At 37.6% G+C, this 26172-nt stretch overlaps 1 protein-coding gene across 3 annotated transcripts in view; it reads left to right on the plus strand.

Annotated features, from left to right (window-relative positions):
• myo1b (myosin IB) overlaps positions 1-26172 on the plus strand; it is a 98592-nt gene that overhangs the window by 46034 nt on the left and 26386 nt on the right. For all 3 annotated transcript variants that reach the window (XM_081369613.1, XM_081369614.1, XM_081369615.1), the window contains 11 exons: positions 2044-2138; positions 4803-4907; positions 6610-6656; positions 9029-9092; positions 11699-11797; positions 12251-12354; positions 14495-14642; positions 16435-16553; positions 19062-19148; positions 22274-22339; positions 25522-25626. In XM_081369613.1, the coding sequence (XP_081225739.1) occupies positions 2044-2138; positions 4803-4907; positions 6610-6656; positions 9029-9092; positions 11699-11797; positions 12251-12354; positions 14495-14642; positions 16435-16553; positions 19062-19148; positions 22274-22339; positions 25522-25626 (1039 nt within the window). The remainder of the gene's footprint in view (positions 1-2043; positions 2139-4802; positions 4908-6609; positions 6657-9028; positions 9093-11698; positions 11798-12250; positions 12355-14494; positions 14643-16434; positions 16554-19061; positions 19149-22273; positions 22340-25521; positions 25627-26172) is intronic.

The raw sequence follows: 26172 nt of genomic DNA on the forward strand, positions 1-26172 counted from the left end.
AAGAATCGATTCGATTCCGATTCTCAAGATCTTGAATCGATTATCATTATTCGATTCGATCCGATCCGATCTTCGAGATTTAGATAATGGTTTTTGAAAAAAGCATTTTTTTCCAGCTGTTACCTGAATTACAGGACTGTAGTTATGCAACATATTGATACTATTATTATAGACATTCAACTGCAAATTAATGGAGTATTGGTGGTTGTAAAGAACAATCCCCCTTCCAGAGTGTTGATACAACTGCTTTCACAAACTTGCAATGGTGTAGACGACCGAGGACGCAGAGGTATATCAGCAGCAGTAGACCGATTATTTAGACGCGAACCTGATGTAGGCCTATTATTAAAAATGACATTAAGAATTTTCCAAAAAGCTGCTACAGTTCAGATGCAAATGCACCTTTATTTTTTATTTTAAAGGGGTCATATAATGGTACATGCACTTTTACAAGTTGATTGCACTGAAATGTCTGTTGGCAGTGCCTGTACGTCTACGCGATTGTGGTGTTCTCTTCTTAGATGTAATAAGGAACACAGCAGTCATTTGGATGTTCCTAAATCCGAGCCGTTATAGATGCAGTGGCTGAGATTTGTTTTTGAAGCGATATGCCCAAAGGATTGACGCGGGGATTCCCTCACGGGGATTCCCCACGATCGTCCATGCTTTCATGTTTACGCGAATCATTTCACACCAGACAGCTTTACAAACGAGAAAAAACGGATCGGTACCAACGTGTTACTGCTGAACCTCCAGAAGATGTGAGTGTAATGTTTTATTAACCTTTATATTAGTATTTATATTAATGTTTGCGAAATTTGCAAACCTTGCTGCAGGCTTCACGATGAATGCATCTAAGGTTTACACTCAGGGTACATTACAGCATGTTTTCTATGTACGACGTTCTCAATATAATTCATAATCCCACGTTTATAATGAACAACGCGTGGTTATTGTGTTACAAACGGTGTACGCACAGAACAGAGGGGCGGGGTCAGCAAAGCTCATCATCATTTAAAGACACATGCACTGAAACGGCGTGCTGAAAACAGAGCTGTTTTTGACCAGGTAAAATTTGTGTTTTCTTACAATACTAATGAGAATTTTTAATTAAAGTATATTACAAACTTTTAATTTAGACCCTAAAGAATCATATATTAGCTTGTACAAAAATGGCATTATATGACCCCTTTAATGATCAACATTTAGAACACATTTGTTCTAAGCCAGTGCAAATGTAAACAGATTGTTGGTTACTGGCTTCACAGTAAACAGACAACGAGATGCGCGGATGGGCTATTACTTCAACCGCATCACAAAACTCATCCGTCCGCACCAACGTTTTTGACCAATTTTCAAAACAGCACCCGCCCGCCATCCGCTTAATGTATGCATATATTTTTTATTTGATTGGTTAACCGCCCGCCACCCATCCGAAAATATAATTTTTCGTCACGTCATCCGCCCGATCCACGGTTTATCCGCGGAGTCCGCGGCTGTAACCGCCAACCGCGCATCTCTATCAGAATGTAAATAAAATTTGAACTTACAAAACCTTTGCTTTTGTCGAGCTCGTTCTCTGCATTGCTTCTGAACCCGAAATGGTGCCAGATCGCAGCTTTGAGCGTTTCTGGAGTTTTCAAAGCAACCGCTTGCTTAACGTTACTGACGTTGTTTTAATGTCCTTCCACATCGCGCGCATGCGTGAATTCAATGACGCGGAAAGTTAAAGTTCACGGTGAAAATCGATCCTCTGAGCTACGGATCGATCTTTAGAAATTAATATGAAAATCGATTCAGAATCGGTGAATCGATTTTTTCAACACAGCCCTAAAACCATGCACTGCATGTATTCTTATTGGAGCATATCACAAAGTGTTCTCGATTTAGGATTGGTATGTTAATATGTCTAGATGGTTGAAATAAATTGCTGATATAATACAGATTCAGCAGAGCACTGAAGACAGGTGCCTAATTGCAAATGCAAGCTTTGCTTTGCTGTTCAATTAACTCTTAAAGCCTTAATATTCTCTCTCTTTTCAGTTATGCTCTGGCAGATGAGGCCTACCGGTCCCTGCGGGATCAAGATAAAGACCAGTGTATTCTCATCACTGGAGAGAGCGGGGCAGGAAAGACGGGTAAGACCACTGAAAATACTTACACTTGAATCAAGCTAATCGGTAACAAACTAGATATAAAAAAGTTTGTTGAGACAACATTTTAGGTTGCCTGACCAAAAAGCTTGAAGAAGTTTTAAAAGCTTTGAAAGGTTTTCAGTTTGAAATAATCTGAAGTGGTTTGAAAGCATAAAGTTTGATGGGTTTAAAGGCAGTACAGTCGGATGGATGGATGGATGGATGGATGGATGGATGGATGGATGGATGGATGGATGGATGGATGGATGGATGGATCAGTTTGAAAAGATATAGCACACTAAGTCAGAACAGTCTGAAGGTCTAGTCTGAGTTTGGTAGTTCTAGCTTGAAAAGTCTAGGAGGAATTGGAGTTTAACAATTTACTCTCAGAAGAAGAATAGTATATGTAAGTTTAAATAGCATTTCAGTAAGTTGACTCTATCAGACAACTTAATAACAGTAGTGATGCTGCTAACTTTACATTTTTTTCAGTATTGTGATACTAACTACTTTCTTTATATAGGATTTTGTAACTATGTGATGTCATTTCCTGTTCCCTCATACTCATTCCTAAATTCTCTCCAATTCATCTTTAACAATGCTGTCAAAGGATGATTCACCCATAATGCACTGTTGCTAACTTGCTCCTATTACATTTTACAGTAGTTCCATTGCATTTGCTTTGTGGGATAAGTAGAGAGTAAACTGTATTTTATAGATTCTGGATAGATCATCAGTAAAATTGTTATGCAAGTTGGACTATTCTGCAATCTAAAGTAATATCTTGGATTATATTGGTTTAGAGGACTAACTCTTCTTGTGTCAAACTGTTCATCTGGTGTTGGGAAACAGATCAAGATATACAAATGGGTAACAGGTGCTGTGTTCATTATAATTTATGATCCAATCATAAATGTATTTGACGCTTTCATTTGGCTCCCATTCAGTGTTTACATACTGTATGGATACCATCTCATATTCTCCCTTTTGAGACATCACATAATTTTTCTTTGTGTTTAGAATGGCAAATTGTTAAGAAGTTCTGTGTAATAAAGTTATGCCTACCTATCCATTTAAAAAAATATATATATTTGCCTTACAGAAAATAAAGATGATCGAGCAGTTAATGACTTGCTCAACATGCATATTATATAGATTAAAAATAATAATAATAATAATGGTCAAATAAAATACACACTTTTATTGTAGTTTTTGTATTGCAAGTGTTACAAGCAGGTGTAGTATAGTGCTCTTTTGACTGAACTTTTGCTTGAATTCTTTTAATGTCAACTCAACTCTGTCATGTTTATTTTTGAAAGAAGTTGACTTATTTTACAAAACCACAGCTGTTTAGCAGTGCATAGCTGGACTCTTGTTTTAAAATGACCATCTTACTGTGCTAACCATTCAAATCCAGGATGTCCAACAGTTAAGGCAATGAGATAAATGAGGATTGTGGTAATCCACGCACTACATACTGCAGAGCAAGGGCTGATGAAAAACATTGACTGTTAGTCAAGGTGACTGTTAATTTCAAAATGCTCTTCTATACTAATGAAAATCTACCACAGCTCAGAAATAAATTAAATTGGACTCTTCTATTCCATATTCAGGATCCATGCCATTTATATGTTTATAAGCAACTGAAAAAAGCACAAATGTCAGGGCATGTCAGAACATCTCAAGGACCCCAAAAACCCCTCAGACCCCAGAGGGTTAAGCTATATGAAATAGGAGTTATGGTGTTATTTTCTATCTGCTTGATTATCACTCTATCTCTATGTATTAGATTTGATCAAAATGTTTCATAGTTTAAGTCCTGTGAATTGAGCAGAGTCCAAAAATAGCTGTAAATCTCTAAAACATAAGTGGGCGTCCTTCCCTTCAGAAAACATTTCATATCAGCACTTCTGTGTGTAAGTCACTGCTCTCATAGGTCCAGACATGGGAAAGTCATTAAGTGTTGAACAAGATAAATCTTAACCAGCCATTTGTGCCAAGTAGATTTAAATCATTTCATGTAAAAACTAAAACTGTTTTAAACAAATAGTTTAAAATAATTTGTGGGGGAATTTTTTTTTTTTTTTTTTTTTTTTTTTTTACGAAATGAACTAAAGGAAGTCAAATTTAACATTTTCATTTATACACACCAATTTAATAATATGCAGCAATATTTGACTAGATATATTTGATTATATTTGTTAAGGTACACTGGGACTTCCGTTGACATTTTTGAATGAGGATGCAAACAAATCAGTGAATAAGTTTTAAATAATCATTTAAACCAATATTTTTAACTGATTTACGGAAATAAATCTGACTTGATGATATGAATAAATGATGATCATGATATGAAACTATATCTATATATTTTTTTATTATTATTAATTTTTATGTAAGGCAAACTGGACAATGATGCACAAGCATTCCCCTATATTTGAGTTGGTCTGTCATCTCTTTATAATTAATAGCACCAGCTCAATGGAATGTTGAAGACTCTTTAAACAGTTGATCTCATGGTTGGCTTTAAAGGAATGGGGGAGTTTGAATGGGAAAGGCGTTTTCTCCCTGTAGAATGAGCAGAGTTAATGTAAAGGGGATTTTTGGAGGTGAGGTCTTGTCTCGAAGATGACCCCTGACCTCATTCTTCTGTGGTCTGTTTTTCAGAGGCCAGTAAGTTTGTGATGTCATATGTGGCAGCAGTGTGTGGGAAGGGCCAGGAGGTGAACAAAGTGAAGGAGCAGCTGCTTCAGTCCAATCCTGTTCTTGAGGGTGAGTTTTCCATTTCTTTTGATTTTGTACCAATTGTCACACCTGTAGGATGTTCAGGTCCCTTGTCCTTTTAAACATACATTGGATGTTCTGAAGGTCAGTTAAAGGCAAGCTGAGTGGCAGATCTTTCAGATTCTCGAAGGCGAGTTTGAAAGCAAGATGATTTGAGACGTATATCATTTGGATTTTCCCATAATCCTACCCCTAGTAATGGGCCAAAAGCTCCCTGGTCCCTGTTGGCAATCAGACAGTTGTGTTTTTGTGTGGGGCCATGAACAGGAAATGCCCATAAGCAATGAGATGGAGATGGAGCAGGAATGCCCAGTGCTTCTTGGCAGAAGGACTCAAAGCAGAGTGAAGTGCCACATCTGGGAGAGTTTAGCTGCTGGAAGTAATGAGCCCCACACTGGGGGTCCTGCACATTTCCTGCTGCATGTTTCTCTACCATAGACTTTCTGTGTATGTAGGTTATACTATGATGAGATGGCGTTCAGATGGAAAATGCAAAAATTCATTATATTTAATGAGGGACATGTTACACTTAAAAATAAAGGAACTTTATTAGCATCTATGGTTCTATGAAGAACCTTTAACATCCATGGAACCCTTCCATTGTACAAAAGGTTATTTACAATGGTAAAATGTTATTTAGATTTCTAAAATGTTCTTAAATAAAAGAAAAGACTGAAATAAAATAAACTGTTTACACAAAGGTTCTTTTGGGAACCAAAAATGGTTCTTCTGTGCTATGGCATCTCTGTGAAAACCCCTATTTGGAACCTTTATTTTTAAGAGTGATTAATGCTAGTTTCAGTAAAACCATATTTGCAAAGCAGCAAAACAAAAAAGTGTTTCATTGGAGAACAAAATAGATTTGAAAGAAATGAGGCAGTTCTTGTATGCAGAAGTCCCATGGTCATGGATAACTTAGGAAAACAAAACATTTCAGGGAATTTTAAAGTTTACCAGACCTGAAAAAGTCACAGAAAATAAACAAAATCTAAAAAGACTCTTTTTCTAGTTATACTTATCTATATTTCATCAACTAGACCAGGGACCAGCCATTTTTACCAAGTCCCACTGTGCCATTTTCAAAGTTATCAACTTTAATATAATTTGAGAATTATTTAAAAGTTTATTTGTCACTGAAATGGAAAGTTGCATTGTGGGATACAGTATTCTGAGCAATGTGCTGATGTCCTTCTGTTAGGTAATCTGAATGTTCCACTAATATATTAGTATGCTTTTCTAAATGTAGCCATTGTTTGTTTAACCTGAATGCTCAATAATACTTTCATTTGTTGTGGTGCCATCTTGAAGCTTAAACAGGCATGCCAATGCCAAGGTCATGGGTTCAAATCCCAGGGAATGCATGAACTAATAAAATGTAAACAGTAAACGCAATGAAAGTCACTTCAGATTAAAGTGTCTGCCAAATGTAAATTCCATTCAGTGTCCATCACAGTCAACTAAAATTTGCATATACTCGTTACACTGTTTTATAATGGACAAAAATTATTGATAGGACATGTGAAATTGTTCCTGTTTTTGGCCTTCTAATTATTTTGTGTTTCATGAATATGATGAAAGATAGCTTAGAGGATTCAGGATATTTTTTCCACCAGATGACATCACTCAAAGTAGAAATATAGTGCTGAATGAATATGGCATAACTAACTCGCAGCATGTTTTTCCACTGCAGCTTTTGGTAATGCCAAAACCGTGAGGAATGACAACTCGTCTCGATTTGTGAGTATCTATTTCTTCTACCAGGAAGAATATTTTACAACTGTTTTGATGCTGCTCCTCCCTTTAGCACATGTTTGCTTTAGATTAGATCAACGTGGACTTTTGATCAGTGATATAAACACAGGCAAATGATTCTATTGCTTTGTCAGCCCACCCCTAAAGTGTTCTCTCTTATCAATCTTTTCTTGGGAGTTTGGTTTTGCTTACGGTCTCCTTTTGCTTTGTGTTCCTCTTCTTTATTGACTGACACATCAATTCTGACACAGCAACAGTAGAGTGATTGCTGTCCGTGCTTGTCCATACAGTTGGATTCAAACAGAACCCTGTGTAACCTCTCTGGCAACCACCTACAGATGCCTTTGACTCTTTTCTGCTTATTTTTCTATGATTTTTTCCTGACTCCCACAATGCCATTCAACACAACTCGCAAAGATTAGCACAGTTAAATATCTCAATTTATGCAAATATGTTTGATGCTGCGGCTCTTTGACAGTTTGGCCTTTTTTTTTTTCAGCTGTCTATCACGGCCTGACCACACTAAATAAACATACACTGAGCTATAGAGTGTGTACTTACAGAGGTCAGACCACACAGAATTGTCCAGCATTGGCTTTCAGAGTTGCTGTTTAATTTACATAACAGGGTAATGCAGGGTAATGTAACAGGGAACAGTGTTGAGTCAATGTTGTTGTTGCTGTTGATCTAAATTTTAGTAATTCATGGGTCAAAATGCACAAAAATTTGTTTGAGCACTCTTACTGGCTCTTGCATCACCCACATGAAACCATCAGTGTTACATAACCATTTATTTTTGTGGCTTTGCACTGTGAACTAATCTGAACAAACATTGTTGTTAATACATTGCCTTTATTGTAAAGTGTTAGCGAAATAATATACTTTAAAATAATATACAGTACTTAAGTGTGAATGGAATGGAATGTTTTCAGACACTTAATTGCATGTTAATTGCATTTTAGTTTAGTTTAGTTTAAATTTATATTAAATGCATTTAGCTGAATATTTTTTGGATCCGCTTAAGTAGAACTTAAGTACATCTTTATGTAATTTCATTATAGTTTTCTGTTGTCTTTGAGATATTGTTTGCAAGCATTAATGGTAAACTTAAATATACTTTACAATATATTAATGTAATTTCTATTAAAATGTGTATATTATGTATTTGCATATAATCGTTATTACAAATTTGTAATGATGTTGCAATTTAGTACATTGTGTTATCTACATTAAAATAATCATAGCACATCAAAATATGTGTACTTTATAGAACAACAAAAGATTATTAAAACAATGATTTTAAAAGTAAAACTTCTCATTTGACATTTATTACAATGCACTTATTAAAAGTGTACGTAAAGTGTTAACAAACAGTATACCAAGTACACATAAGTGGCATTTTGTTTCATTATTATATTAATTGCAAGTATAATTTTAAATAGTTCAGTTTTGAAGTAAACTACATGTGCATATACAATACAATTAGGTTCACTTTTTTTAAAAGAGGTTATATAAACTTAGCTTAGCAACATGCTATCACCAAGCTCTTTTGGAAGTCCATTTATGTGGCACAAACAGTTGTGGACTGGTAGGATGCTGCCCTATATATGCCATATTAACACCTTAACATTTAAAATTTCAAAGCTCAATTTTCAAGCACCATTTTATCATATAATTTTTCAACAGCTCTCTGTATTATAGCAATATCAAAGCAATTTTCAGCTATTACTTCCTGTGTTGGAATAGTTTATCCATCAGCCTCTAACGCAGTTTCCTTTAGAAGTGCTGTTGGATATAAATAAAGAGGGAACATTTTTATTGGCTCCAGAGACACTGGGCTTACTGTTCCTTTCCCAAACAGTGGACAGGGACAGAAAGACAAAAAAAGTTTATTTTACCATTACAGCAGCGGAGAAAAAAAAAAAGCCTTTTCTCTCACAGTAGTCCATTACTCCATTGCAAATCTATGTTTGATTGGCAGCATGTGTTATGAACAGGCCTGTGCTTGGAGAATTGACTGCCTTAGGGAAAGTCTTTTTTTCTCATCTGCCTCACGGAAGGCTCAAATTTCAGCCCTATTTGCAGTGATCGCTGCCCTCGTTGTCATGCGTCTTTTCCTACCATCACAAACCACTGAAGAGCCACGTGGTTCTCCACAGCAAGCCTTCCATTAGTACTAAAGGCCTTGAAGTGTCACCATAGGGGAGGGACACACTTCTTAGATCTTAACAACTTAATCATATCTTATTTTGACTGCACAAGAAAGCCCTGTTAAACAACAATAAAGAACCATGTCATCAACTAACCCACTATGCACTTTTTATGGGATGTGCTAACAATTTCTTCTCTTTCTACAGGGAAAGTACATGGATATCGAATTTGACTTTAAAGGAGACCCCATTGGTGGTGTCATCAGTAATTGTGAGTATAATTATAAGGCAGAGACCATGGTGTGTCCCTGTAATAGTTCCCAAGAAATAGTTCACCCCAAATCTGTCATTATTTAGTCACCCTTATGTTGTTCCAAGCCTTTATGCTGTTTTTTTTTTTTTTTTAAATACAAAAGGATGAAAGCTGGAAAAATGTTTGCGCAGCGACAGTTTGTGACTATAACCGCTTTTCCACCGTCCTCGTTGCTTAACCATTCCATTCCATGCCGATCTGGCCTAGCCGGCACTGCACTTATGGTTTGATTTTCCACTGTGGGACTGATAACAGAGCTCTTTGAAATGTAATACAAATGCATTGCCTTGGTATTGCAAGAGTTTACAGATTGCATGAGATGTAAATAGCGACGGCGTTATGGACTATGATCAGATATTTCTTTTTTTTTTTTATCATTAAATTGTTTACTTTGCTCAAATAGCACACTAGAAACTGTAGCCAACCATGCTGAAAATCCTGGGACTAGAATGGTTTGTAATCGTGCCTTGTTGTGCCATACCAGGCTGAAGTGGAAATACCACTAGAACCGATTGTTTTGTTCATGTATTTTTAATCAAGTTAATGCAGACTTAGTGAGCATAAGAGACTTCTTTAAAAAAGTGAAAAAATCTTACTGACTCCAAACATTTGAACAGCAGTTTATATATGGAATGTAGTGCACAAGTACTTTTATGGTTGCTGTGGTTACCATGAACTGTCGCTTTTTGGAAAAGAACTGCATGAACATTCTTGAGAATTCCTCTGTTTTCTGGAAGTCAGTCTGAGGGAGAATAAATGATGACAGATGTTTCATTTTGAGCACCTATTTCTTTTAGTATTTTATACAAGTGGCCCTGTCTTTACTCTAGCTTTTAGCGGTGTGCATTTCATACACACAAACCATCCAGAGTGGGTCCTTGTTTTTGTTTTGTTTTGACTGTTTTGTAGCAGCATAGCAAGCAAATGGTTACTGTAATATCCCCTTGAGCCTGTCTCTCTGCAAATTCAAATCCAGACCAGCAGTCTAGTTGGTTTGGCACACATACCCTTGACTGTTGAAGCCAGTGGTAGCTCAAGGTTTTCTCATGCACTTGGTTCATTTATAGTCTCCAATTAATGGGTTCATGAAATAAGGAGTGGTGAACAGTTGCAGGACCTAAAATATGTACTTTGTCTAATACGTTGATATAGATTTCAACATGAAATCATTACACTTTCTTTTATTTGTCAACTAACCTAATACATAATTGCTGGCATAAGTTCATTTCTAAACTTTAGCTACATTTATCTGGTCAAAAATGCGATTTTGCTACTATGACAAGTGCCCTTAAAGTCTTTAAATGGAAACAAATGTGCTACCACTTGGCATTGAGAAGATAATTAATCAACCTAAGTTTGTTATCCCACAACAACTTCCTGTATCTGTTGACACGGTCCATTGACACAATTAGCTAATTGATTTGAGGAGAGTTTGTAACCTACATTATATAGTACAGCAGTTTGAGTGACTAGTCGATCGTTTAATGTGTCACCATCCATGTGAGAGAATCAATCAATTATCTTATTGTTGCTGTTGTGATTTCTCTACTTCACTCCGTCACATACAGGGGTGTCACTAGACCTAAATGACACCCTAATGATATTTCTGATATTTGAAACAAAAGGACTGACTTACTAACAGTTACGCCTTCAGCCTAGGTTTTGTATTTCGGGTTAAACAATGCTCCATGTCTTATTCTCTCATATCAACCTAATAAATGTGGTTGATGATAAGATAATCAAAGCTTTGGGCTGATGCTGCTGTTTTCTACTGGACACACATCTGGATGGAGCGTGGGTGGTGTGACATGTCCCTCCTCCTACAGATGAATATCTTCTGTGAGACTTCCTGTCTCAATCTAAATACAATGAACAATGAAAGCTTCATCATGGATACCTAAATATTCATTCTAATGTAAACAGGAAAACACCTTTGTTTTCCTCTAAAATGACAGGAGAATTGTCTGTAGCCAATAGCTGTTTTATCGTGTATTAAATATGTTTGCATGACAAACTTTTTGCTTCCTGAAAGTAGGTGATTTAAGACAAAAACAAAACTGTATTTCACAACAAAATAAAAGTGAATGACATAAGAATTTGAATCTCATTGCAAAAGATTAAGATATATCCAAATTTAAATATGAAAGATCTTAAGAAGTGTAGGTCACTGATTTTTTTTAAATTCCATAACAGTTGATTCTCTGATTGTTGGATACAGTATAAAAGTAATATATAATTTAATATTAAAGTAAAAAAGTAGAAAATTGTATATTGTGAAATGAATTTATGAAGTTGAAAACACATTGACTTCATTGAGGATATCATTGCTTGAATGCATTGTATCTCATGTTAGGCTTGTCTTTTAGGTTTAAACATTCTCGCTAAAACTTTCTATGGAGAAAATTAATTATTTTATTTATTTAGTTAGTTAGTTATTTTACTTTGGGACAAGTATTTTACTTGAGGACAAGTGTTTACTTTTTACATGGACAACACCCCCAGCTTTTGTCATCTTTTGTCATGGGTGCACATGAACTGTATGTTTTGATATTTCCCCATCACAGATCTCTTGGAGAAATCCCGTGTGGTAAAGCAGACCAGGGGCGAGAGGAATTTCCACATCTTCTACCAGCTGCTTTCTGGAGCATCAGATGACTTGCTCAGTAAGAGACTACTTACATTTTATTTTGATTATATGTGTATTCTGAATGCACTATCCATTCAGTGACTTCAGAACATAGTGAGGAAAGGACTGCACTAAAGCATACCTGAGAATGTATGGTTCATTTGTGGGGGGTTTCGCACCACGTTGGACCATGGCCATTGTCTGACATTTTTAATAAAAGAGAACACAATAACAGACTTTGATTTCAGGCATCAAAGGGGTGAGCTGGACGGAAAACCACATAGATGTAACATAATCTGATGGCAGCTGGTTCTTATGAAATGACTAATACATAGACAGAAATCTTTGACAAAACCAAAAACAGTAAAAGAGAAAAATTTACCACTCATAGAAAAACAACTGAGAGAAATTACAGTGCTCAGTTATCAAAGATTGTTGTCAAGTGAACTGAATTGCCTTAAAGGGCACTATAATGTCATTTTTCTTTCAGAAAAACTGAAGCTGGACCGAGACTTTAGCAAATACAACTACCTTAGCTTGGATTCGGCAACAGTCAATGGATTGGACGATGCTGCCAGTTTCAGAACAGTCAGAGTAAGTTTGCTTTCAAGCCTACCATACATACAGTAGCTGGTTCCTAAACACATTATAGCATGTGAGACATTGGTTCAGACTGTTTAGGGATTAGCTCTGATCCATGGCACCCTGTATGATGAGAGGTTAGCAAAGCACCTTATCTCTTCAGCTTAGCTGGATAATATCATCCTTTACCCCACTGAGGTGGAGTTTGATCCGAGCAAGACACTTTGCCTTGTGGCATTATGTAATTTGAGCTTCGTTCAAGCCTCTACTTAAAGACTGGGAGGTTCATTTAAGGGGGAATTCCACCTGTTCTTAGCTGACTTGTGCAAATAGAAATCATTGCTTCTGTTTTCCTTTCCTTCTCTCATGCATATTTATTTTTTGTGAAAAGGGTCATGTAGGGCTTGACAATAAGATTATTTTCTGCTGGCCTGGTTGAGACAGTAGTTTAGATTTTTACTTCCCTTATTCATCGGCCCTGGTTCACTTGGTTTCTGACATATACAAAAAAAATGGTTTTATTAACATTTAATAATGTATTTCCCAGACAAATTTGTAACAAATAACATGCATTTTTTGCTAACAGCTATAAGTTATGTAGTGTGTTGATTTAGCGACAATACATTTTGTGCGCAAAAACATTAAATAAAACGACTTTATTCAACAATTTCTTCTCTTCTGTGTCAGATCTCCCACGCTATTCGCATTGTAAACACAGAACAGCGCTTCCGGGTTCCATGTCAGAACGCAGAAGAGAAGAAATTGTTGAATAAAGTCTTATTTTTTTTTTTTTTTTTGCATACAGAAAGTATTCTTGTCATTTCATAACATTACATTTGAATCACTGTAGTGTTTGTGTCCCAGCAAACAATGCAGCCCACATTAAACTGTTCAGAATCCAGCACTGTATCAGACAATGCAGTGCAGTTCTGGTGAACAATATGTCTAAGCCAAGCTCCATGCTGACATCAGAACACCCTAACTCAGCATGTGCTGGGCCTCTGGCTTTGTCTTTTAACCCCTTGCCTGGGGAGTCAAATCCAATTAATTAGAAACATGCTTTTTTGCAGTGTAGACAGTTGCAGTTTATAAGGTTAAGCATAAATAAGGCTTTGTGTGTAGGATAGAGTAAACACTTCCACAAGGGAGGATGGTTGCTATTTATGCTATGCTGTAAATAATATACAAAACTCAGCAGAACTTTCATTCTTAGAGACACAGCATGCCTATTAACATGAAAACATTATTGAAGAGTTTCTCTTTGAGCTGTGTCAGGTTTGAGGCCTTTACAGCTCACTCACTGTTATCTCTGGTCTTTAGATCATTGACTTTGCCAATGAACTGCTTGCAAGTTCATTATCAGCGATTCCATGACATTCAGTGTTTCCCCCAGAATGTATTATGCAGCGGCGCAGCGCCGCCGCTGGATTTTCAGCGCCGCTGCAAAATCTTCACATGATCAATAATATCACGACATTCACTTACACACGTTGCCATAAAAGGAGCCGTTCACATTCACATGCACATATCTCAAATGTGGGCGCGCGGCAAGCGCGCTCATAATAGAAGCGACGCGGCGCGCACGTTTTCAGCATGGACAGATCAAAAGGTTTTCAGGCGCGCCTCAGTTCATGGTTGGCATAGGAAGACATTTCTTTCTTCTGCTGAACACAAAGAAAGATATTTTGAAGAATGTCTGTAACTTGGGTCCCATTGACTTCCATAGTTTTTTTTTTTCCTACTATGGAAGTCAATGGGACCTAAGTCTGTCTGTTTACCGACATTCTTCAAAATATCTTTCTTTGTGTTCAGCAGAAGAAAGAAATTCATACAGGTTTAAAACAACTTGAGGGTGAGTAAATGATGACACAATTTTCAGCTTTGAGGTGAACTAATCCTTTAAGGTGTCGAATGTAAACACAATTTATTATTAAGACCACCTCCAATGCTCAATCTTTTCTCTTTGACAGCCTGTGGTGTGATGGAAATTTCTGTCATTAGTTTTTCCTCTAGATTGTTCAACACCCTCAGGCTGTCCATTAGTGGTCATGGGCCAGTCAATCACTTAACAGAAGCCAACATGTACTGCCATGTTAAATGTCCATCAGCAGACCACTATTGATTGAAAATATTTTCTCTTCTGTTTTCCCAGAATGCCATGCAAATTGTGGGCTTCATGGAGGATGAGGTTCAGTCAGTACTTGAGCTGGTGGCTGCCGTTCTCAAGCTAGGAAATATAGAGTTTAAACCAGAGTCTCGCGTCAACGGGTTTGATGAAAGTCGAGTGAAGGACAAGAACGGTGAGTTCTAGGCTCTGTCAGAAAGCATTGCCTAACCAAAAGCTTTTTAGGAGATCTGGTTAGATATTGTACAACTGAAAGATTTTTTTTTTTTTTTTTTAAAACCTCTGATTTGCAAATGGAAACATCACAATCAGTATTAGACATAATGATTTAAACATTTGCTTGCATGGAAAATCTAATTAATATTAATTGTGAAACAGCATATACTGTCGTCTTATATATAACAGGCCTTCATCTGCTCAACAGGTTGTTCACTACTGCCATCTATTGATCTGTCCAGAGATATTTACAGTAATAGCTTGCAGTTGGTAGTATAGTTAATCAACACCAACCACATGGGTACTTTACCAAATAACCCTTGCAGCTTTTAGCATGCATGCATAAGCTGATGATAAAAATGTTTTTTGTAAAGCCAGATGAATGCCTCCTTGACTAATGGGTAGATATTATATTTAAATCAGTGACAGATGTGTCCTGTTACATGCCGGAATTAATCTTAAACCATTTTACAATTCCTCTATAATTTTTAAACATTCAGTTTACCTCTGGAGAACTCAGGAGAACTCCGGTCAATTTTAACATTGAGCAATTCATCATGTCAAAAAACATCATTACAAGTGCACAGGTCATGTGAGTGATTCCTTCGGGGTGAACGCGGGTTAATCTGACTGCAGTAGATGTGAAAGATATGAATAAAAATGATGTTTATTCAGCCAGCGCACATACCTGTATTTTCTTCCTGTTTTCGGTCGAAGGCCATAGTAATCGATTGTCGAGTTCACCCCGAAGGAATCACTCACATGACCTGTGCACTTGTAATGACACATAAAGGATGTTAAGAGGCTAAAAGCAGGTTTAAAACTTGCCCCATTGAAGTCAACAGGGTGCAAATTTTAAAAACAGGATAACACGGTATAGGCAACACCGATTTTTGTCGTTGTTCTCTGTGCTGACAGCACTCCAAATGTACAAAAAAATGAGTTAAATGTTAAAATTGACCGGAGTTCTCCTTTAAGTGAAAAAATTAAGGCAAAAAAGGTCATTCACAATAATGCTAAAACTTTAACAGGCCTAAAATATTTACTTTCCCGGAAACAGTGCAAATAAAAGTGTCACTAAAATTTGTTTTAAGAAAAACCCTAGCAGCATTTTTCATACAATGCAGTGACATTCATGCATTTTTAAGTGTGACTTAAATACTTAAGGCTAAATATAATTTACATGGGAAACAAATATGTCAACTACTTAAATACATGCACTGCATATGAGGGTTTTGTCACTGGTTGTTCTAGTAGTTTCCTAAGGCCAGGGCAGTGGCCGTCCCAGACTAAACATCACAGTCTTATGTCAACACCTCCATTTACATACTACAGCGTCTGGTTCGTCTGCTGTGCTTAAACCTATTAGCAGTAATGTGCTTTCATCTGTCCTTTTGACCGGATAGCAATGTTGCTAAAATGAGGCAGATTGAGCTGGTGTGGGAAGGGTGGGGAGCGGGTGTACATGATGTTCCTCTCAAAAAAGAAACACTTTTAAAATACTCTATAGCTCTAAACTGCTTGCAAGGGGCTTGTGTCATGTGTCAGCCTAAACTTTGACCTCTAGACTCTAGGAGAAGCCTTTAATAAGAAAGACATTATTACACTAAATTGAGTTGTTTTTTGAGGATTTATGCTCATCTTGCCAAATTTGCCAAATTTGTTTAAATGACATAATACTCTGTCTAGTCTATCCATAAATAATTATTTAACCTGATCTGCCTGGGTTTCTTTTGCATTTCCTGTCCCAGACCTCAAGGAGATGTGTGAGCTGCTAGGCATTGAACAGTCTGTGCTAGAGAGAGCGTTCAGCTTCCGTACGGTGGAGGCTAAGATGGAGAAGGTGTCCACTACGCTCAACGTGGCTCAGGTCAGCACAAGCACACTCCTTCTCTGTAGGTTGAGCTCCTTTTAAATGGTTGATTATATATCTATATATAATCTCAGTCTCTGCCGTGTCTTCATTGATCAAAAGATATTGGAAAATATGATGACAAACTAACGTTTTTTTAAAACTAGCATTAAATGATGATAAGTCATCTTATTGACCTGACACATAGTAACTCACTATCACAAGCGTTTCAGTTTCAACTTAAAAAATGCCAATGTAGAGAGGAAATCATTATTGCATTTTCAGTGTAGATGATGGAGAGACACTCCAGAAAACAAAGTTCCCCAGAGGTCAAAGACATTCAGCCAGATACAACAAAAACAATGAGGAAAGGAAAGTCAGCTGAGACAAAATTTGAAACCTCTTGTCTGAAAGTGGGGGGGGGGGACCTTATGATAAAATTAAGCCTTACGTAGTTTAAATACTTGAGCACTTAATAATAATAATAACAAATAAATAAAGTAAATTTATATTCATATTTATATTCATTTGATTTGAATGATTGATTGTCCACTACAGGAAAAACCAGTAAGATTTAATAAAATAACTAAAGCATACTATGTCAGAACAGCCTGTGGGTTTGTGCCAAGTTTGGTGGACATAGTTTGAAAGATTTGCATGGACATACAGTCAAAAATTATAAATCTGTGGAATTTGATTGTAAGCTATGTTAGAAAAGATAACAGAGCAGCACAGAGTGGATGCAGATTGAGCTGTCTAGGAGAGGCAAACATTTTATACATTTAAATATTTGAAGAAGAAAAAAAAACAGTAACAAAACAAAAACTCTTAACCTAACCTTGTACAATAACACTATGTTGTCGAGCCAACAACATAATTAGAGGTCGAAAGATATTACCGGCCAAACCTCAGTAAAGGCTGCTGGAATCCATGTAAACCTAAAAGCTTGATTACTGCAATAATTACATCTGCGTGAGCGTCCCGTTAACATCTTGCGATGTGTCCTTGACATAGCATCATGCTGTTAAAGGGTCATTTCACCCGTGGAGACATGAATGTGTATTGAAAGTGGGTCATTTATGTAGAAGAAATGTGAAATTATTTTTGAATTTGGAGCTTTCTAGACTGAGAAAAGCCAGAAAATGTATTTTTGGCTTATGTGGATGAAAGACAACAACTCCCAGAATGCACTTACTTCGCTGCCCTACAAGGCCACTCCCAAGCCAGGCCTACCGGTAAGACAGCGCAGTTGAAAACAAAAACATCAAGGCAAGGCTAGGCTACGAGTGAAATCTCCGTGACGAGTTTGCCCAAAATGTCCGGGATTCGGCTTTTGCGTTCTACAGTCGCCATTCATCATGTTTACTGTGGCGAGCAGGACGAGGCTGAGGGGCGCGGGAGAACGGTGCGAGGCCGGTGGCGTGATTACTGACGGCCGACACCTGTGAGGCACTGTTCTCGTATCTCGCACGGAGGAGCAGGTATTTTCTTAGCAATGGTAAAACACACATCAACCGATCACGCCACCGGCCTCGCGTCTTTCAACCGATCACGCCACCGGCCTCGCGTCTTTCAACCGATCACGCCACCGGCCTCGCGTCTGTCTCCCGCGGCGCTAGCCTCGTCCTGCTCCCTGTATTACTGTGATTACTGATGAGCGCGCCTGTGAGATGCACCGGTCTCATGGGCTATCTCTCACGGAGGTGCGGGTATTTTCTTAGCAATGTTAAAACGCAAATCAACCGATCACTTGTTTAGCATTCATGTAAACATTACATTCAGATTCACCAATCGGGGTGAATTCAGTTAGATTGAAACAAAAGGTGAGCATGTAAACAATGGATGGCGACCGCAGAAAGCAAAAGCTGAATCCCGGACATTTTTGTCGATCTCGACGGCCGGACATGTCCGGGAAATAGAGTATGGTAACCCCTACTACTCAGCTTTCTACGTCCCTGTTTTCTGCAGGTTTCTGTGCCGTTGAAATCATACGCACTCGCACTGATCTGTGATAGGTCTGTTAGCGCATTAGGTCCAACCCCCTATGGGCGGGTTTGAAAGGGTGGATCTAGTGCTTGTAGTCTTAACAGAAATCCCCCCCTCTTACACTTCCTCCTACAATGACGCAAAATGACGATTTTTGCGTCATTGTAGGAGGAAGTGTAAAGAGGTAAATACAGATTTCTCTCGTCTCGGGGGAAAATGAAAAAATGTTGCATGACCATTCAATAGTATGACTGGGTTTCTAACAATGCAAAGCTTAATGCAAATGGGTGAAGTGTCCCTTTAAGAGTTTATCCATGAACTTAAAATGCATTTCTGGTCAAAGTTAACTTGATAGATGACAGACCTCAGCACATTTGGATCCGAGACACAAGATGAGACCAGGAATCTTTTTTGTTTTTTTCAACTGTGATAATAGTGTTGTTACATGATGCAGCAACAAGACATTGAGCGAGTTGGAGCTAAAGATTAAACAATATCTTTCTGAACATTGATTATAATTTGAGACTTCTCCCATTTCAGGCCTATTATGCCCGTGATGCTCTTGCCAAAAACCTCTACAGCCGACTGTTCAGCTGGCTGGTGAACCGAATCAATGAAAGCATTAAGGTATGTTGTTCTGGATTTCAAAAACAAAAGTCAAGTCACATTTATTTATATAGCGCTTTTTACAATACATATTGTTTCAAAGCAGCGTTACAGAGATAACAGGAAAATAATGCAACAAAGTTTGTTTCCAGAAGAAAATAGCGTCACAGTCCAGCTTAAGTAAGTTCAGTGATGTTTCATTTTTGTTGTAAAAAAGTTATTAATTTAGTTAATTTATATATAAAGCCGCTCTGGAGAAAACCGTGATGTCATCGTCCAGCTCAGTTCAGTTCTCATATAATGGTGTCAATGAAGGGAGATCAATAATATTAAATTAAATGTCCCCAACTAAGCAAGCCAAAAGCCAATGGTGACAAAAAGGCAACAGTGGCAAGAAACCAAAACTCCATCAGGTGACAGAATGGAGAAAAAACCTTGGGAGAAACGAGGCTCAGTTGGGGGCCAGTTCTCCTCTAGCCAACGAGCGAACAGTGCATGATTATGATTCAGGCAGCATTGTTGGTCAGAAGTCAGATTGCATTGGAACAATCAAAATATTATCCAGTTCCATCTGGTTGAACATCGGAGTCATGCCGGTATGGAGACGAGTTTGTTGAGGATCAGTGCTGATGGCTGACGTGTCAATGAGGCCTTCACAGGGGAGAGTCTAGTTGACACAACCTCTGCTGACTCTTCAGGGATGCGTTGTGGTCGTGTCTAGGCACAGGTCCCTCATCTGATCTGGATACGGCCCGGATCCGGGTGATTACAGTAAACCTCGGAATAAGCAGAAAGACTAACATTAGTGTAGCATAGCATTCTTCTTATGATGTAACGAGTACATCGGGTGTTAAAGGAAGTGTTCCCGGGTCTGGCTGACCTAATCTGTGCAGCCTAATAATCATTTAACTGATAGGAATGTATGATTTTCTCTGTGTATGCCAGGTTAAAGAGATGTGTTTTTAGTCTAGATTTAAAGTGACAGAGTGTGTCTGCTCCCCGGACAATATTAGGAAGACTGTTCCAAAGTTTAGGTGCTAAATAGGAGAAGGATCTACTGCCTTCAGTTGATTTTGATATTCTAGGTATTATTAACTGGCCAGAATTTTGAGATCGCAATAGACGTGAAGGACTATAATGTGTTAAGAGCTCGCTCAAGTACTGCGGAGCTAAACCATTTAGTGCTTTGTAAGTAATCAGCAAAATGTATACAATGTTTTTTTGTATACAAGGTTTTACAGATTCTAGAAATGTGACTTTCAAATGAAAGATTGGTATCAAAGAGCACACCCAGGTTGTTAACCGACGACGAAGACTTGACAGAGCAGCCATCAATTCTTAGACAGTATCCCAGGTTCAGTGTTTTCCCTATAAATTTTTCCAGCAGCGGTGCTGTTACGTGCCGGAGGTTGTTACCAAGCCGCTCGCGGGGGGTCTGGGGGCTTGCACCCCCAGAAGATTTTTTTTTTTTTAATAACCCCTTAAACCATGACTTCTGGCAAGTTTTGTGGATAGAAATGGACATTTTGAGACATACATTTTGAGGCTCAAATGTAAGAAAGGGGCACTATGTATAAAAAATAAATAAAATTATATTTATATATTACGGCTGGGAATCGATTAAAAAAAATAACTAATTAATCGCACAATTTGCTGTGATTAATCGCAATTAATTGCATTTCCTCCAAACTTGTAATCATCAATATTTAAATGTAGAATCACTAATTAAATCAAACACACAAAAAATGGGGAAAAAAGAAAAATGTCCACACAAATTGGACAGAAAATAGCCCTATATTAAAATATAAAACATCAATATATTATTCTTCATTCAGTTCTATGCAACATACTCAGATTTAACAGATTTATTTTTTGACTAATTGTCAAAATAAAGTATAGTCATACAAAGCTATTATTACCAGAGTATGTGATCAGAGCAGGTCATTTTACCATGCGTAAACGTGTTGGGATACGTGTTTTACCATAACGTCTACTGAGAAATTTCACGTTATTTGAGCGGGACTTTGCTTTTCCAGTGCGTGATCGGTACATGATTGGAGCGTTTGGGCCGTTAACCACAGAGCAGAACGCGCATCGCAAACACGGAGCGGAACATTGAGCAGAGAGCGCAGTGCGCCGACACACACTCGGAACCGAGAGCGCGGCGCAAACACGGAGCGGAAACACTCGCACGTAAAGTTACTAAAACAAGCTGCGAGAATGAAACCGTATCGCCGAACACGGAGGGGCGGGACGGCATATTTTCCATAGACAGTAAAAAAAATGGACACAGCGACCCCATAGACTTCAACGGAGAAAAGTTCGTACCGCTTTCTCCTTTGCACAAGCGCTTGCTCCTTTGCACAAGCGCTTGCTCGCTCTCCCGTGGCGTCTGTCGTTGCTATGCCAACCATGAACTGAGGCGCGCCTGAAAACCTTTTGATCTGTCCATGCTGAAAACGTGCGCGCCGCGTCGCTTCTATTATGAGCGCGCTTGCCGCGCGCCCACATTTGAGATATGTGCATGTGAATGTGAACGGCTCCTTTTATGGCAACGTGTGTAAGTGAATGTCGTGATATTATTGATCATGTGAAGATTTTGCAGCGGCGCTGAAAATCTGCTTAATACATTGTAGGGGAAACACTGCAGGTTAGTACGTGCGGAGGTTTTTGGTTCAATCATTAGAAACTCTGTTTTTTTTTTTTCAGAATTAAGTAGTAGAATTAAGAATGAATTACTAGTCATCCCAAATTTTCGTTGGGGCGCGAAGAGACAGAGCTGAGTATCATCAGCATAACAGTGAAAACTAATCCCAAAAAAAAGTCTATTGTCAAAATTGTAGTGAAGTGCTAAATACAACTCATTCAAAAGTTACTTTTAAACCAAGCAACAGAAAGCTGGTCAGCATAGGAAATTTCAGTGTCCTTTTGGACCTCTTTCTATTGGACTACTGTCATGGTGAGCAACAGTTTGCTGAGCAAGTTAGTTAAAGTTAATGGAACTGTTTGATATATGTTTATAGCTAGTGACACAAGAGTATTGTTTGTACAATGAGATCCTGCTCCTGCCATGTGGTGCATGGCCAAGTCGGGTTTGCCTTAGAATTATGATTAATAATTCTCTGTCTTCTTTTTTTTTTGATCAGGCTCAATCCAAGAAACCGAAGAAAGTTATGGGAGTCCTGGATATTTACGGTTTTGAAATCTTTGAGGTGAGAGATTTGGTCTGGGAAAATGAATTTTTAAGAGACATCATTTTCAAAACACTTCACAGTTTATTCAAAGGGATGTTTCCAGGCTGAACACACTCATACACCAAACACAATTTTTGGATGTTGATTAAAATAAAAGTGTCCTGCATTTCTGGGCTGACACACTTACTGTGCACCTCCACCATCCCATGCTGTTGTTCTAATTTATTTGTTATGCTAATAATATGGCTATAATGACTTTATTGTTGTTGCTAGGCATGCACCTATACCACTTTTCCCAGAATGTGTCTGATACCGATACAAAGTACCGATACCTGTATTTCATTGCATTTTTAATTTTTAAAAAATATTGATCAGAGAAATCAAAAGAATATTAATCAAATTAGTTGGCTTACAAATAGATATATGTCACTTTAAGAGCTGCACGTATCCAACATACTGTTTCACACGCGTTTTCTTTCTCAATTGTTTAGATTCATTTAAGACATAACCGACTGTTTAATTTTGATATAATATTGTGTGAATTTGTCTGTGCAAGCTCAAGACGACTTGAAAGAGAACTGTTTAATAGGCTCTCCGCACACTGTCTGAGAGGCAGCTTTCTGGACACGCACTTTGAATGTTTGCACACAGAACTTCTTGAAAACGTCATGTGATTACTGTGACGCCTTCCTGTAATTATGTAGGGAACCACTCGTTATAGGCTATGCAAATCACATAACAGTTCATGTTTTTACTTGCACAAACGATTTAGTTTTATCCAAATGATGCATGTGTGCTGAGTGAGCGATCAGAAATCAAGAGCATGTTGAGAAGTGTGCGCGCTCTCTCTCTTTGCCGTCAGTTGACGTTAGTTATGTGCTCCTCGTTTTACTTTCTTTGCTATTGCCATATCCGACTGAACCAAAAACATAGTTTCCAGCTATGTCTGTGAAAAAAGAAATGCGATAAACAAGCTCGCTGCGCGAACACACACTCGCTGATCGACTTTGTCACTGCGTGCTCAATCCACTCCGGCTTTCGTTTATCAGCTCGCACACACCGACTATAGCGTGTATGTTTAATTTGTTTAATATTCTATTAATTAGATTCATTTACTTCATAGACATCCATCTCTGATATATCAATTGTGCTCTATTTATTCTGTTGTCTGTGTTTCTTTGTCACAAGCTCTGTACTGTACACACTTCTATCGGTTGTTGGTTTTTAGAGCATTTTAATGAGTACGAGTGCAGTATCGGTGCATCCCTAGTTGTTGTCATACTAAATCTCACAAGTGTTTGACATAATACGGAGAACTACTTCTCTGGCCCACACTGAATCTGAACTCCATATTTTTTTTAAGTCTGTTTAATACTTTTAGCAGCATACATTGACATGTTTAAATACACTTAATTTTCCACCAAAAAGAGTGTGAAAAATGTCTGCACATTCGGTCTGGGCCTTCTAATTCATCTTTCAGCCAATGGTTTTTATTTGTCCATTGCATGTGTTCTTATGTCTGACTGTATCACTCTCTCCTGAATGTTGTTTATGTTGTTGTGGCCATGGCGACAGGATGGAGTAAGTAGACCTGTGGAGGAAATCCTGTGGCAGTGTGCATGCTGCAATTTTTAGCACTTAATCCTAGTCTTAATTCAGCTCTTTTACCTCAGCAGCATAAGCCACTGTTAGAGCAGAACCCTGAAGCATAGTGTTTCCTAGTAGTATTGGTATGCCCTGTACACTTCATATTACAACATTATATACTGTATTTAGAAGACCTTATTGGAACAGTTCAGCCAAAAAATTACAGTTCTGTCATTATTTATTATCATCAACAAACCCATATTGTTTTTGTTTTTTTGTTTGTTTTTTGTATTGTATTGTTTTTTGGAGCTTGAGCATGATTTGATAACGATACAATTAAAACATTTTGGTGAAGTATTTCTTTAAGCTTCACTGAAACCAGCCAGAGAACTGCAGTGTTTTTGAGCTTTTTGGGCTACAGAAAATGCAAGAGTTGTTGAGGTTATTCTTTAAACAGATTTACTTCTTCAATTCTCGTTACTCTGAGAACACTGCAACTCCAGGCTGATGTGCTAATGCTAGTGCCAAGATTAAGCTGGCATTGCCAAGTGAAACAATGACCTGGTGCTTTTCAGCATGCCATATGCTGCTTTTTGGAAGTGATTTTTTTTTTTTTTTTTTTTTTTTGGCTTTTCCTAATGCCAGGCCCATAGTACTGATAATTGCAGTGGCTTTAGTTGCAGAGACTAACATGCCTTAGGATTGCTGACTAAGGAGTATTGAAAAAAAAAAACTGACTAAAGAAGAGTATTGTTAATTCCTGAGCCCCAGCATCATGGATAAATAGTACAATCCTAACCTTTTTGTCATAAGCAAATGAGCATAAAAATATATTACTGTTTATTTAATTTAACAGTGGTGTTGATTCACTGATTGGGGTTTAGCATGAGAAAGGAAAACGGTTAGTTTTTCTAACCCTGTTTTCGTAACCCTAAAAGCATTTATCACATATTTACTGTGGGTGAAAAGGTTAAAGACTTCACCTCTATGAAAAGATGCAGATAAGATTATGCAGCCTTGATATGTATTGTACCATGTCACTCCTTGTACTTTGCATAATCTTAGCTATAAAGACCTGTTTTGTAAGAGCAAACTTTGCTCAGGGTTATTTTTGATGTAGTATACAACTAATTTCCTATGAATTCTTTAAGAACATTTTTGCCCAAAACGTATCAGAGATCCATCACATGCCAATTAAGAATGATTTAATAATTCCAGTGTACCATTTTGGTAGCAAACCAGTGGTAAGTTTTCTGTAATAATAATAATAGTTATTACGTTATTGCTCAGCTACAATGGGAGGCCAACTTTTTGAGAGATTTTTAGAAATTATTATTTATTTATTTTTTTTTTAAGTAGATGTGGTTTTGTTGTTGTTGTTTGATTTTTGTGGCATTCCTCTCCATGAAAAAAAATAATAATCCAAAATCAAACTTTCCAACTTGTATTCAGCTTATAGAGGTTCCTAGAGGAAGGTGCTTAGTAAATAATGTTGAGTGAATGTTGGTGTATTAGTGTGCTGGTTTGCAGCGTGTTGTAGATTGCAGTGTATTTTAAATTATCACAGTTATGATTTGTTGTATTGGTTCTCATTTATCCTTCTGTTCCTGCAGGACAACAGTTTTGAACAGTTCATCATCAACTACTGCAATGAGAAACTCCAGCAAATCTTCATCGAGCTTACTCTCCGCGAAGAGCAGGAGGAGTATGTCCGTGAGGTATGCGACAAACTTTCCATTAAGACTTGTAAGAAATAGGGCTTGTCGATATGTTGTTTATATATGTTCGATATGTTTCTATGGTTATCATTGTCAATCATCACCTTTTCGGATTCAATCCTGCTTTTAAATATGGTAGTCAATCCAGAACTTTGCAGTGTGCTGCTAGCAGCATTAAAAATAAATCAAATTTTGAATGGGTTATTAACAAACCGAGCAGAGTGCTCTTATTAAAATGGCTGAACCAAAAACATACTGTAGGATTGTGGGATATTGTAGGCAATCAATGGTGCATCCATGCTGCTTTCAAAGACCAACCTGATGAAATGAAATGTTACATTAACATGGAGTTTGAATGTTCCTTGATGATCTCCTACTTCCCTATACTGCTTGCAAAGGCAGCATTCCCGATTTTCGATACATCCATACTGTTTACTTAATGTTTAATAAAATAGGTGGTATACAGAGTTTATTGCACAGTACTAATTACACAGTCCTTTTGTGCTGTGATTGTGGGGACGGAAACAATCCCTCACTCCAGTCAGG

The sequence above is a fragment of the Scardinius erythrophthalmus genome, assembly GCF_964197995.2.
Source record: "Scardinius erythrophthalmus genome assembly, chromosome: 6".
NCBI classification, from domain to species: Eukaryota; Metazoa; Chordata; class Actinopteri; order Cypriniformes; family Leuciscidae; genus Scardinius; species Scardinius erythrophthalmus.